A 14039-nucleotide genomic window follows, 5' to 3' on the forward strand; every position below is an offset into this window, starting at 1 on the left:
TAAAGTAAAATTTGCAATGTGTGCAAAAGAAAAAAATAAACCAAAGACACTATTCATCCATTGGATAAAGTTCTAGTTATAGCTCTGTAATTTACAAAATTTACCATCAAATAATAGAAAAAGCTTACCAATGAAATATCTTCCATGATTAAAAATTCAATTCTTGTTTTCTAAACCAATAGTTATCAAGTCTAATTATCAGGTCAATTCAAACACCCATTGAGTCTCTTCTTGATGAATTTCTGATACAACACATCTACATATCTTGTAAATGTTTTAGGCAATTGTGAAATTAGACAAGTTTGGAAAATACTGCCTAAAGCATTAGATAACTGAGGTATTGAGTGATGAGAAAAAATGGGGTGTGTGGTATTGGCATTCTAATAATTTGAAAGCAATTATTGCTGTTGCAGATCTCTTAGGTTCCGCATTTACATTTTCCTTAAATTGTGTTTGCCCGAAAACAGGCCTGAAGTACTCATATAGTGGTATTTTCTAAATTTACATAATAAAGGCACATTTACTCAAAAGAAATTCTCCTTCACTTCTAGATCAACTACCAAAACCCAACATTCAAATTTTATTTATTGTACATACTTCAACAGGAGAAAAATCATAAAATAGTAGGATAAATAACTTATGTCCTTTAAAGGATGTTCATGTCTGAGTCCCCAGAATCTATATATAAAATATATATTTAGGTGTATATATAATATAGAAAGATGTATATATAGCATATTATATAGATTGTTAAATGTGAAAAAGGAATTAAGGCTACAGATGAATTTAAAAATGCAAATAAGGGACCGAAGCAATAGCACAGTGTTTGCCTTGCACACAGCTGACCCAGGTTAGATCTGTGGCATCCTATAGGGTTTCCCTGAGCCTACCAGGAGTGATTTCTGAACGCAGAGCTAAGAGTAACCCCTGAGTGATGCTGGGTGTGGTCCCAAAACAAAAAAACAAATAATCTTAAAGCTAGTGGACCCAGGGGGAATCAAAAGGATTTTTTTTAAAAAAGAAGCAAGATAAAGAGAGTCAGGGGGGAAAAAATGTGTGAAAACAGAGTAAGTTTCATAGGCTTGAAATTGGTGGCTTTGAAGATTGAGATGACAAAGCCTACAGAATGGCTTTAAATACTGGAGAAGGCAATTGTTTCCACACTTCTGAAGGATTTGACTCTATTGGCAATTGAATTTTCATCTAGGAACATCTAGTTCAATTAAACTTATATAACTGTAAGATTAATCATTTCTGTTGTTGAAGTCACTGGACTATTGGTGATTTGTTGTGGTATACCACAAAATTGATACACAAGTTAATAGAAAAGTGATGTTGGAGGTTCATGTTAAACTTTGTAAAGTAAGGCATATCAGAAAATCAGATACATTAATTAAGACATATAAAAAGAATAAAATACATAAGTAATAATTCACATCACTACTGAAATTTTCCTTCTACCATTACTCTTGTTAAAGAAAATAACATTCTTGATAGAAAGTCTTATAAAATCACTAAAAACACAGCACTAAGCTTTGAAAATAGAAATAAAAAGCAAAAAAAGACAGAAACAAATCCATTAGCTATTTTCAACATATTACCATATCTTCTAGATTTGTCATTAGCTGTTTAGAAAAGAACTGAGCAGTCAAAATAACCACTGTTTTAACCACATTTATTTAGAGTTGAGATAGAATTTGTATACCCACAACTCATTCATTTAAGAGTGCAATTCAATGGGTTTCAGCATATTCACAATTGTGCAACTATCATGAAGATCATTTGCTATTTGTTTTGGGGGTCACACTTGGAGGTGCTCAGGACTTACTCCTGGTTCTGCACTTATGGATCACTCCTGGCAGGCTTAGGGGACCACTTCTGGAGGGCACCACTGGAGGGCACCATATGGGGTGCCAGAAAACATGGGGTTCCAGGAATCAACTTCATTTGGCTGTGTGCAAAGAAAGCACCTTAGCTGCTGTCCCCTCTCTCTGTCCCCTAAGAGTAAATTGAAATGCTACTTCTGGGTTCTTTGTGAGAAAAGTTTTGAGTTAAAACGTTGAAATTTAGGTGCTATCATTCAGATGTTTTGTGCTGCCTAAGATACTTAGTCCCTCTAGACCAGGGATCCTCAAACTACGACCTAGGGGCCACATGCAGCCTTCCAAGGACATTATCTGGCCCATGGGGTATTTTTGCCTCCACTACTTTCCTGCTTAGCTGCAGGACACTTCCCGGGCAGTGTGCATGTATGGAATGTGCACTGCCCTCCTCTAACTCCCTTCCTCCTCTCAATCTGGACAGTAGTCCTCAAATTATGGCCCACCAAAAGTAGGCCCAGAGTTTCCTTTGAAAAACTGATAGGTTTGTTGATTTATCTTTACTTGTTCCTCATTATAATTATTGTATTTGTTCTTTTTTTGTTTTGTTTTACTTCAAAATAAGACATGTGCGGTGAACATAGGAATTTATTCATAGATTTTTTTAATCCAAATGGGCTGAGGGACAGTGAACTGGCCCCCTTTTTAAAAAGTTTGAAGGACTCTTGTTTTAGACTTCCATTTTCTCATCTGTAAATTGAATAGATTAATTCTGCATTTAGCAGGGTGTAGTGATGATTAAATAAAAACAGATATACAAAAAGTTCAGCATAGTGCTACTTTACAGAAAACTCTTAATATAAGAGATTTTTTAAGACACATAATATGACAATTTCTTATAACTCCATTTTTAAGTCCTAATTAAACTTTCTGTTATATAGATCTTAAGGTATGTTTGTGGAGTTATCAGAAAAATTAACAAATGTAGGTCTAGTGAGAAACAATGTCTGAGTAACTGCTTGCTTTATTATTTTGTATTTTTAAAAGTTCTTTGAACAGAAGTTGTGATAGCATATAATACCTATGAGAAGTTTCTTTCTGTTCAAACAAATTGTTCAAGGGGCAACAATTATGTGGGTTATGAAGTTTATTTAATCCTTAGCACCATCCACCAAAGTGGATAGAAGTGAATTGAACAATATTTTCTTGTATAAGAAAAACAATTATCACATATACATATTTTGTCTGTGCTAGCAACTCATATATTAATCTCAAAAGTGTTTATTAAACACTGTTTATTAAAATCATTTTTAGATCATGGTTTTTCAAAACATGAAATAGAAGTGCACATATTTATTTATGCTTCTAAAGTGAACTTAACCAAGGTTAATTTAATGTGACCTAATAGTCAGTTGTCCAAGGCATCTATCTCTGTGACACTTTGAGTAAATAAATATTAAATTATCCCCCACTGCTTAATTTGACTGGCTTTTAAAAAAATTAAATTATCCCATCAATTTTTCATTATAAACTGATTTGGCAATTTTCCAAGGAGATTAGTAGTTGTTTTTGCTGTTTTAATGTTTTGAGAAAATTGTCCTTAAAGCTAACTTTAAGTTAGCTGGAAAGTTTCTTAAGGGAAGTTGCTTAAATAACAATCTCTAATGTAAATCATGAGAGAAAGAGTACCTGGCTTACAATTATAGCATGTAAACTGTACTCTAATGTGCATAGAAAATTCAAAATTATAACAAAAATCAACAGAATTATGTTAGCACTGATAAGCTTTTGCAACAATTTGCTTTCAAAACTATTTGCTTTATTTGGAAATGGCAACTAGGGAATGTTGGCTTCTTTACAAATAAAAGTTTGGTATAGGCACATTTAAATGAAGTCTTTGAAAAAAATGTAAAGCCTGTTTAATTTACTAGTAGGTTAATGTTTAAATTACAATAGATTGGCATTTTATATTCTTAGACAAAAAAGACAAGACTCCTGATAATAGCACTTAATGTTTAAAAATAACATACAAAGGGAAAACCAACTAAGAAAAAAATTGCTTCTGGCAAGCTTGTCCTAATAAAGCAGCAACACTGGAGAATGAGATAGCAATTCCATGGCTCCAAATTTTTCACTTAACATTGATCACACAATGGGGCTCAACTTCTCCAGCTAAGGAATTTCCACAAGTTTGTACATTTAGATGTCTGAACTTATCTTATTTAACCCGAGAAACACAATTATACACTAATTACACAAAGTTATAGGCGAAATGAGAGTCCTGTTTTGGTGCCAAAATGATAAACTACCTTGAATTGATCACCCATATGCAGTTAGTGAAAAAGAAAGACAGGACTTCATTGTTAATGTACAACCATACATGCTATAATCCTATTTCATTAGAGTTATACAGGTAGTAGCCATGACGTTTTATAAAGTTAAGATATGATCTGAAGAGGACTTATTCTGCTCCAGCCTGAAATGCTGGCCTCAATTTGCCAGCCCACTCTAAAGAGGCTCCCTCTAAGGTATAATTCAAAGGCCAGATATAGTCAGAGGTTAAGGCACTTACTATAAGACACAGATGAGGGACCAGAGATAATACAAGGCTTAAGACATTTGCTATAAGATATAATTCAGAGATAATACAAGGTTTAAGACATTTGCTATAAGATATAATTCAGGCACCTGTCTTGTATGCAACTACTCATAGTTTGATCTCCAATATCAAAGAAATTCCCTGAACTTTGCCAGGTGTGATCCCTAAGCAGAGAGCCAGGAATAAGCTATGATGTATGGTGAGTAAAGTAAAAACACCAACAGCTAAAAAAACTAAAGAGAATTCAGAAGGGCAAAGGGCCTTGCAAAGATGCTAAATGAAGACCACCAAAAAGTTTCACTTCTTTGCCCTCACACTACAATCTTGGCTCTCTTAAATCAAGGAGTTGTGCAAAAATATAATCAGTTTCTCAAAGCAACAAGGGGACTCCATTCTGGATCCTCCTGTACTGCTAACTCCATCTAGACATGTCCTTTACTTTAGGGGACTCCCTCTTTTTATTCTCAGTCTCTGGTCTTTTTCTGATTTTTTTTTCCAATGGGACAGATAAAGACAGAGAAAAGCTGAAAAATAACTTTGTGTTCCCATCTCTAATAGATAAGAACTTGTTTGCTTTTGTTAACTTTTCCTATGAAGATTCAAAACCACTGCTCATTCCAATGGCTTTTCTGGAGTTGAGGAAATAGTTTTGCAGAGTTCACAAGGATTTCTGGGGCCACTTGACACCTCCTTAGTTAGAAGCAACATCCCAGGAACACTTGGGTCCAGTCCTCATTTCTCCAGCACTCACTTCACTAGTGATTTCTATTACATTCTCTATTACAGTGGCCTCCTGCGACCCTGGGCTTCTCTTTCTTCTGCAAAGGCAACAGGATGCTACAAAGCAATGATACTGCCACTGAAAATATTTTAAGGTGGGTATTAATAAAGACTTGAGAGGGCAGGGGCTCGCAAGTAGTGCTCAAAGGATCTGGAGGCCACTTCCTGTGCTATTCAGCCTAGCTGACTGGGATGAATGTTTCCATATTGGGCTGCAGTGGTGCTGAGGGCTATTGGAGTTGCTGAGTGTTTGAGGAGTCAAGGAGGCTGATTCAGTCGACATAAGACAGGCTAGAGTTTTTTTCTTGGGAAAAGAAAGGAAGAGGCAAGTACAGATTCAGAGATATCAAGAAGGATATCTTTGAAGGATTAGAACATTTGGAAGTTTCTGCTCTCTATCTCTGGGAAAGGGAGAGTTTAAAGCAGCTATGTATGCTGTATGAAGAAGTTTCCAGAACAATCCTCAAACTCTTTTATTTGCATAACACCTTACAAACCCTTTTTGAGCCCTTCATGTTATTTCTCCACATTTAATCTTTTTTTTTTTTTAACTCAGTCCTTAACTCCTCATGAAGCAGAACATTCTCCCCAGCCCAGCCAGATGCCAACCAACTTCCAAAGTGAAAAGATTCTCACCATGAGAAGAAACCGACAGTCTGCTGTTACTGATTAGCTCTTGGGGACCCCTCTGCCTTCACCTCCCTTTACTGTGGACTTTCGCTTGCCACCAGATTTGGTTCCTGAGAAATCTCCCACTTGAGGACACCTCCTGATATGGGACTGTTGGGAGCCATCTTCCCTAGACTCCACAAAACCAAATCACAGGTTGAAGCTGCACTCCAAATCTTACCCCTTCCCTGCCTATTTCAAGTGATTCAAAGAAGACTTAAATTTCCTTTGAATATTTCTTTTAGATACACCCCTTTAATAGGCATAAACCATTATCGAATATCTTCTCATGTATGGCAGTTTCCCCTATCCTCGGGTTCCATTCAATACAGTATACTAGTAGACATATCTCTCTGTTCAGAGCACATGTAAACAAAAGGCTTTGGAGACTGTAAGTTTTAACACCTTGGCCCCCAACATGCACCAGTAATTCCCTGTGGCACTGTCTGTCCCCTTTTGCATAGGTATATCAATATCGTAAAAGTTAACAGATGCAAACAAGTTCTTAACTATTAGAGATGGGAACACAAATTTTTTTATACTGCAGTGAGATCTTGCACCTTTGGAATAATGACTTGGCTTAGACTCCAGTTGATTGGACATTGACTATTCACCCTTTAACCAAGGATACCACCTGCAGAAATAAACATGGTTTCCCACACCAGCGCCAGGAACATAAATTCTACCAAAGAAGGCCCCACTACTGCCAGGGCACTTACTAACTCCAAAGACAGTTCTTCTATCACCCTGACAACCGGGCAACAGCAACAGTTTGCTTTTAGGGCAGGATTCTCTGCTAATGGTGAGACAGAACCAGAAGACACACTATATACCACCTGGTCTTTAACTCAGAACCTGTACAAACCAGGATCTATAACTTCAGAAACCTGGCAGCAACAACTTCAGGCTGAACCGATAATGGCTAGGGGGTTGGACAACCCAGTATGCCTGGAGCTGTGAGGTTGTCTTATGCCAAATTACTTTGGGGGTAAGATCGCCCTGTTTTTAGGCCAAAGGATCTTTTCAATTTCTTCCATATTTTGCTATGCCTGTGAAAATGACAACTGACACACATACACACACACACACACACACACACACACACACACACACACACACACACACATACACTTGCGTGTTTCCCATCTCTAAAGAAAAAATGGGGGAAGCATACTAAACCTTTGGCTATTGTATGACTTTATTGGTGATACAATAATTTTCACAAATATAACTGCTAATGAACTCTCACCCCTTCTTTTTTCATTTTTTCCAATCTCTATTCTCTTTCTTTTTTCTTTCATTTTCTTTTTTTTTTTTTTTTTTTTTTTGCTTTTTGGGTCATACCCGGCAGTGCTCAGGGGGTTACTCCTGGCTCTATGCTCAGAAATCGCTCCTGGCAGGCTCGGGGGACTATATGGGATGCCGGGATTCAAACCACCGACCTTCTGCATAAAAGGCAAACGCCTTACCTCCATGCTATCTCTCCGTTCCCTCTATTTCCTTTCTATCTCTTAATAACTTTGCTTTCTATCATCCTGAAACAAATGTATTATGATCAGTCATGCCAAATAAGTGATACATTTTCTTTAAATAAATTTAAAAAAAAAGGCAAACACAAAAAAGATATTATACGTATGATAAAATCTATGAGCTGGTATTGTCCTGAAGAATATATCAAAGGAATGAACTTTTAATTATCCATTTGTCAAAGAAGTCACATTTGCAGATACAAATAATGTATATCCTATGAGCTCACCTCAAGAATGAATCCATCATGATATACTTGACAATGGCTGTACTAACATCAGGGAAAGCCAATACTGCCAACCTCTGATGCAAACTTCTCATTCCGCCTCTCAGGGCACTGAAACTTCAATAGCGCCTTCCACAAAGCCAAGTTAAAGGCTCAACAGGTCACTTATTTAGATAAGCATAGTACCACATAGTATCACTTATTTATATTGAATTGTGCTATGCTTTTTGTAATAATGGAATTACATTTTTTTCTTTCTTTTCTCTTTTGTGTTTGTGTGTATGGGGATGATTGGGGTCACACCTGGCTGTGCTCAGGGCTTTCTTCTGGCTCTATGATCAGGCATCACTACTAGCAGGCAGGGCTTGACAACCATGTGTGCTGAAGGAGTCAAACCTGGATTAACAGCATGTAAAGAACAGTCCCACTGCCCACTGTATCATCTTTATAGCTCCATAGTATCTTTATAGCTCCATAGTATTACATTTTCTTCACTACTGAAGTCTTTTAAAGAACCACACAGATAGTCATTATAGAAATGTAATCAGAACATGTGCAACCTAGAATATGTCTTGCTCTCCTCATCTAAAAATTCACAAGGTAATTCTTGACTCCAAAGCTTTGCTGAGACATCAGATGAGTAAAATATGCTTATACATAAAAATATTTAGACTGAGAAAGTGAATAACTCTAGAATAATTGCTCTTCGTTCAGTTCACATTGTCAACTAGCCAGGGGCCTTTTAGAAGCTTCACCTTACTTCTTGCTAAAATGATACCAGACTCTCAATTGCACTTCCAAAATTTTATAGTAGTAGTAGTAATGTTTGTTAGTAGTAGGGGCACTTGGCAATGCTGAAGAAACAGGGCCATTCCCTAAAGAGCTGTAGGTTAAGCAGGTAACCTTGGACACAGCCAGTGTGGCTGGGATCAAACTCTGACACGCCAAGCATGTGCTTTATATGTGACATAAACCACAGTTCCAGCCCCATCAGTAAATCACACTATTCACCTTGTCAAATTTTATTTAATGTTCAATACAAACTGCTACTCTCAAATCAGATAATATAATATATGATATAATTACATATAATAATATAAAATAATAAATTATTTTTGAAATTTATACTCACTACTACTTGGAGGCAAAAACAATCCATTGATATTTCGAGGTTTGCTGTGATAAAAGATACAACTGATCTTCACACAACCAAGAGGTTGAGTTTCCCAAAAGCAAGAAATGCTGCAGTTTTGCTAGACAGAGGAGATGGGGAAAATGAAATAATCAGACATCATCCATGCTAAAACTTAAGACAATGTATTATCACAAAATACAAAACGATAAAAAATAAAGTGGCTAGTTACTGATTCAGGACTAGATATTTCTGGCTACTGTTGTTTCTAAGTCTTGTTATTTAAAAGATTGAGTGGATTACCCTTAGATGGTGTGTGCCTGCATTTTTCAGAAAAGTTTATATTTAGCAAAGTGGAAAACCCAAGGGTAGTGCAAGGAAGATCACTATTTTTTAAATTGGGTTCTAAGAGTCAAGTTCACATTACTCATGGAAAACCCTCTTAACAGAAACAGTGCTATTGAGTAATTCTACCTGCATTTCCATGTGTCTAAATCTGCAAAGTAGATCTAAACATTTTCCCTCTCTCCATGATGAGCACACAGTGTCACTGCCAAGGGCTTCTTCACAGTGTCGAAATCGGCACTGGGAACCCTAAAGAAAAAAGTAAATGGTGTAGAAAACTCAATATAACAACTTCAGGGACTAAAAGCAGGAGGCTGAAAATTAACTAAAGGAAATAGGAGTAAATCCATTTGGAAATTAAAACTATGACAAATATAAACTTTGGAAGTTTCCTCAATGAGAAACTCACAATATAACCTAATGGTTAATAGAAACATGTCAAAAGTTACTGAAAAATGATATTTTTGTTATAAATTAATACATATGGTTCACGTAGAATAAATACAGGGTTTTTGTGATGAGAACAATAATAGAATAATATAATTTCTCTTTCTGCAGAAAACCAGAAAGAAAAAAATTAAGAATCATTTTGTTCATATTCCAATTGTGAGATAATATATTTTAATTAGCATATATTAAATACTATTTCCTATGGATCCTATAGCAATACTGCTAAATGTGTTATATAGGAAAGGAGAAAAGTGATTAAACCTTTATATTATTGTAGAATATTAAGTTAATTTCCATGATATACTACAGTACATTTCATATACTTATTTTATGCCCTTGGTCTACAATGATAAATTTGCCAGTATATTCACACACTATCTTTATATATAAAAAGTATATTAATTATTTTAATAATGTGGTCAAATAAAAGAAAAAATATGGTCATCTAAATTATCATATTTATATTGTCATTATTATAAAATTACAATATAAGATATTCAGTTTGAGAAAACTAGCTCATGTCTTTTGAGATGAGAAGTAAGACAAAAATACTACCTAACTTCTCTCTCTGATACATGTTATTTCTTTGTTCATAATATTACCTCTTTACTCTTTGTTCTAAAATATGTGGATCTCTGTACTGATGGGTGAATTGGGACTAGATAAACTACTGTTTCCATGACTTGTCAATAGTCACAAAGTTAATAACTTTTTCTCACCCTTTTATGTCTTTTTCTTGGCTGTAAAATGGTTGTAAAAAGCTCCTTGTTGTAAACTGTCCTTCTTTTTTTTTTTTTTTTTTTTTGGTTTTTTGGGCCACACCCGGTGACGCTCAGGGGTTACTCTGGTTATGCGCTCAGAAATCGCTCCTGGCTTGGGGGAACATATGGGACGCTGGGGGATGGAACCGTGGTCAATCCTAGGCTAGCGCAGGAAAGGCAGGCACCTTACCTCTAGCGCCACTGCACCGGCCCCATTTTTATTTTTATTTAAACTGCCCTTCTTAAAGATTGTTGTGAAATTACATGAGTTATTATACATAAATTTAGATAGTTATCTATCTATCATCTATCTATACATTATATATATAAAATCATTTAACTATGTATTGAGAATTTGCTGTCAGTAAGTGTGCTCTAGACATAAATAACTCAAAAGATGAAAGCACACATTTTACATGTAGAGAACCTAGATCAATCCTTGGCACTGTACCTCCCCTTCAGCTCACCGTTGCAGACCCACAGCACCCAGGGGCTAAGCATTGAATCAACTTCCAGTATGGTTGGGCAAGTAGAAACAGAAGTGATGCCTGGGCTCCCAGAACACTGCTTGGAGGTCCCCAAATAAATATGTAATGAAAATATTAAATGATAAGTTCTCAACATATTTAAGCATAGCCATGAAACAGACAATAGCCTTCCCACATAGAGCATAAATTCAGGTATTTTTTTACTGTTTCAGGGGTTAATCATAAAGTAACAGGCTCAAAATTGTGTCTAGTTCTTACAAAAAAAGTTAATTACATTCTCATTTCCAAGCAGAGATAAAAGACATTGAACTAGACATACCAACTCTTTCACAATTTCATTCTATATTGAAATCAAATCCCAAGCAGAAAAGTTCTCCATTACATGACTACTTTACAATTTAACTTTATACTTTAATTCATACTTGGTTAGTTTATATTATTTCTGTTCCTTCTTTCATTATATGTCAAACATTTACTATTAAGACTTTTGAAAGTGGAAAATCAGTAATTCAGTTAATGAATCTTCAACAGGGAAACAGTTAAACTTCTTAAAATAAGTTTGATAATGAATTTAACTATTTGAATTTAGATTACTAAAATCACATTAACAAAGAGTATATAATATATAATGAATTGATATTAGGAACATGGTATTTTAAAGAGGTATAACAAACAAAACATCACAAGGCGATTATAAAGCTATAGCACATTACAGGTAACACACACACACACACATATATATTTCCTAACAAGTCATAATATTAAAGATTCTATATTTCCTCAAAAATTTTAATATACCACAAAACATGATACATAGTTTATACTTTTAAATATAAAATACTTTGTGGGAGAAGCAAATTTTGATTTAGCTATGGAAATTATTGCCATATCTTTCTCCATTCTAAAAGCTTAAGCATGTGAAGTATTGTAAATTGTACAATATTTACCTTTAAGCATGTGGAATTAACAAAGAAATAGCAGTCATCCCCAACTTCTGCCATTTTCAACTTTCTTGCAGCTAATCCAATGTTTTTAATTTAAGTATTTCAGGAATGCAAATATAAGAACTATCAATGTGTTGGGGGGGAAAAGAATGTCTTTTCCACAGTCTTTCAGGCTATCAGTAGTATTTCTTTAAAACTGACCTCCTGTTGACAGTATATTACACAATAGATAATTCTTAAAGAAATTTAAATTAGAAGATACCTTCTCTAGCCTTGCAGAAATGTTGAAAGTGGTTGCTAGTACACACACCACCTCAAACTTCCGGAATTTTCATTGTTACCTCATATATTGTTTGCTCATCATAACTGACCTCATCATAACTGTAATTTAGTTTACCTGAGTACTGTACCGTATTTCTCTTACTAGTTATAGTATATTAACCATAAATGACCAGGAAAAGTACATTTTCTTTTTCAATGTTCTGATTGAACATTAAACAAACTAGCTTATAATTTTATAATAAAAAGTTAAGCCTCATAGTTATTTCCCAAACTCAAATGTTTATATATGGTTTTGAATAAAAATTACAAGTTACAATGAATAATCCATATTATTAACTATGTACTCACATTTTATCCATGGTTGTCAAAAGTACTGATACAATTCTGATATTTCAATAGTTCCAAAAAATACATCCACTCTTTGTTCATCTTGTAGCTATATTCCCATTGGTTTTTAATTGGTTAGAAAGAAACAATAATTTCTTCCTACAGCAGAAAAGTTTCCAAATGGTTGGAAATTTTGAAAATCTTGAAAATTTTGAAACAAAATACAATACTCTGCTTTGCTGGCATTTCAATCAGCAGTTATTGGTGTCTTCTTTTGGTACTAAAATAAGTAGAACCTAGCAGAAATTAAACATTTTCCTAGAAGGTGACCTAAGAAGCTGCACAGAGATGAGGTATAACTAGATTGGATCAAAATATGTGCTTTTTATTTTAGTGTGCTTTAACTGAAGATAAAAATATTAAGAATTTTAAATTCATGTTTTGATCAAATAAAAGACTGTTAACAAAAACTTTAAAATACAATTCAATGAATAAAAATCTAGGAAATTAAAAACTTTAATTAAGATGTATTTTGCTTCTAAAAGAAAAAATAAAACAAAGTACTAGCAATATTAAGAATTTTAGCGAAGAGAAACAGAAAAATCTAGTAAGGTGATTTTATCTTCTAAGAACAATATAGCTCTCTTAAATATATAGTTTACAGAGAAGAACATTCCTAGGAAACTTCTTCAAATGGTGTTTGCTTCCAGATAAACTAACTTCCCCTCCATCAATGAATTTTGAGCTACTTATTTCCAGATACCATTATATCATGATTACAGCAAACTTCATGATTAAAGCCATTCTAAGAGTCCATAGACGTAAAGCTGAAAGGCTGAAAATAAAACATGTTGTTCCCTTAACATTTGTTTTAAACAACTCTTGCACTAGACACAGGCACAAAGGTTTGCAAAGAGGTTTGCAAATTATTTTTGATCTTTTGTCAAGGCCTATAGACATGATTTTGATAGTCTGTAGAAAACCTAAAGACTTGATTTCTTCCTTTACAAAACATTTTCCTTTCACCCCATTTTCTTATAAGTCCTTTTCTCTTCTGACATCCAATGTAGTCTTTCAGGGAAAGTTATGGTCATATCAATGAGTATTTTTACTCTGTGTTGAGGAATTGTAGGAAGTTTGTTTCTACAGCTGGGACTAGGCCTGAAAATTTTCTAATACCTTCTGTTGGCCAAGGTAGACTCACATGAAGTGTTTTTCATCTGTGATGGAAACTAAAACCTTCTATCAGTCCTGAGTCAGTTAGGAAACTTCCAGTTAGGAATCCAGTAATAACCATTTCAATTTAGTGACTGAGAATGACTGTGTTGGCTCTTCAGATTTCTCAGAATCAGGGAAAGGTTCAGCTAGAAATAATTTATCGATGGTCCTAGTCCTCTGTCTCTGAATCCTAAATTTCTGTAGAGATCTTGTTCTAGGATATAACCAAACACAAAGATAGGAGGAAAGAGAGTCCTTCTTGGAAAATGGTTAGCCTTGCTGTTACTATTTAATGAACAAGTGGAATGTTTTGAAAGATGCTCTTTCTCAGAAATGACAGAATGTTGGACTAAGAAGATTCTGTGGCAGTTTGGGAAATGACAGTTGGTAGTTGATATTTGAGGGCCACACTTTTGAGGCAGATAAAACAAGTTGCTTGTCTTCAAGGATTCTTCTGGAAACAAAACCACT

At 34.8% G+C, this 14039-nt stretch overlaps 1 protein-coding gene across 2 annotated transcripts in view; it reads right to left on the bottom strand.

The window, feature by feature from the left end:
* Positions 1–9254, bottom strand: part of C11H12orf50 (chromosome 11 C12orf50 homolog) — a 28863-nt gene extending 19609 nt beyond the window's left edge. Inside the window, exons 1-2 of one of the 2 annotated variants that reach the window (XM_049783125.1) lie at positions 9228–9254; positions 8754–8874 (exon numbers count right to left, since the gene is read on the bottom strand). In XM_049783125.1, coding sequence (XP_049639082.1) covers positions 8754–8874; positions 9228–9239 — 133 coding nt within the window. In that variant the 5' untranslated portion in view covers positions 9240–9254. The remainder of the gene's footprint in view (positions 1–8753; positions 8875–9227) is intronic. The other variant, XM_049783126.1, reaches the window with a different exon arrangement.
* Between the last annotated feature and the right edge of the window lie 4785 nt (positions 9255–14039).

The sequence above is a fragment of the Suncus etruscus genome, chromosome 11 (assembly GCF_024139225.1).
Source record: "Suncus etruscus isolate mSunEtr1 chromosome 11, mSunEtr1.pri.cur, whole genome shotgun sequence".
Taxonomy (NCBI): Eukaryota; Metazoa; Chordata; class Mammalia; order Eulipotyphla; family Soricidae; genus Suncus; species Suncus etruscus.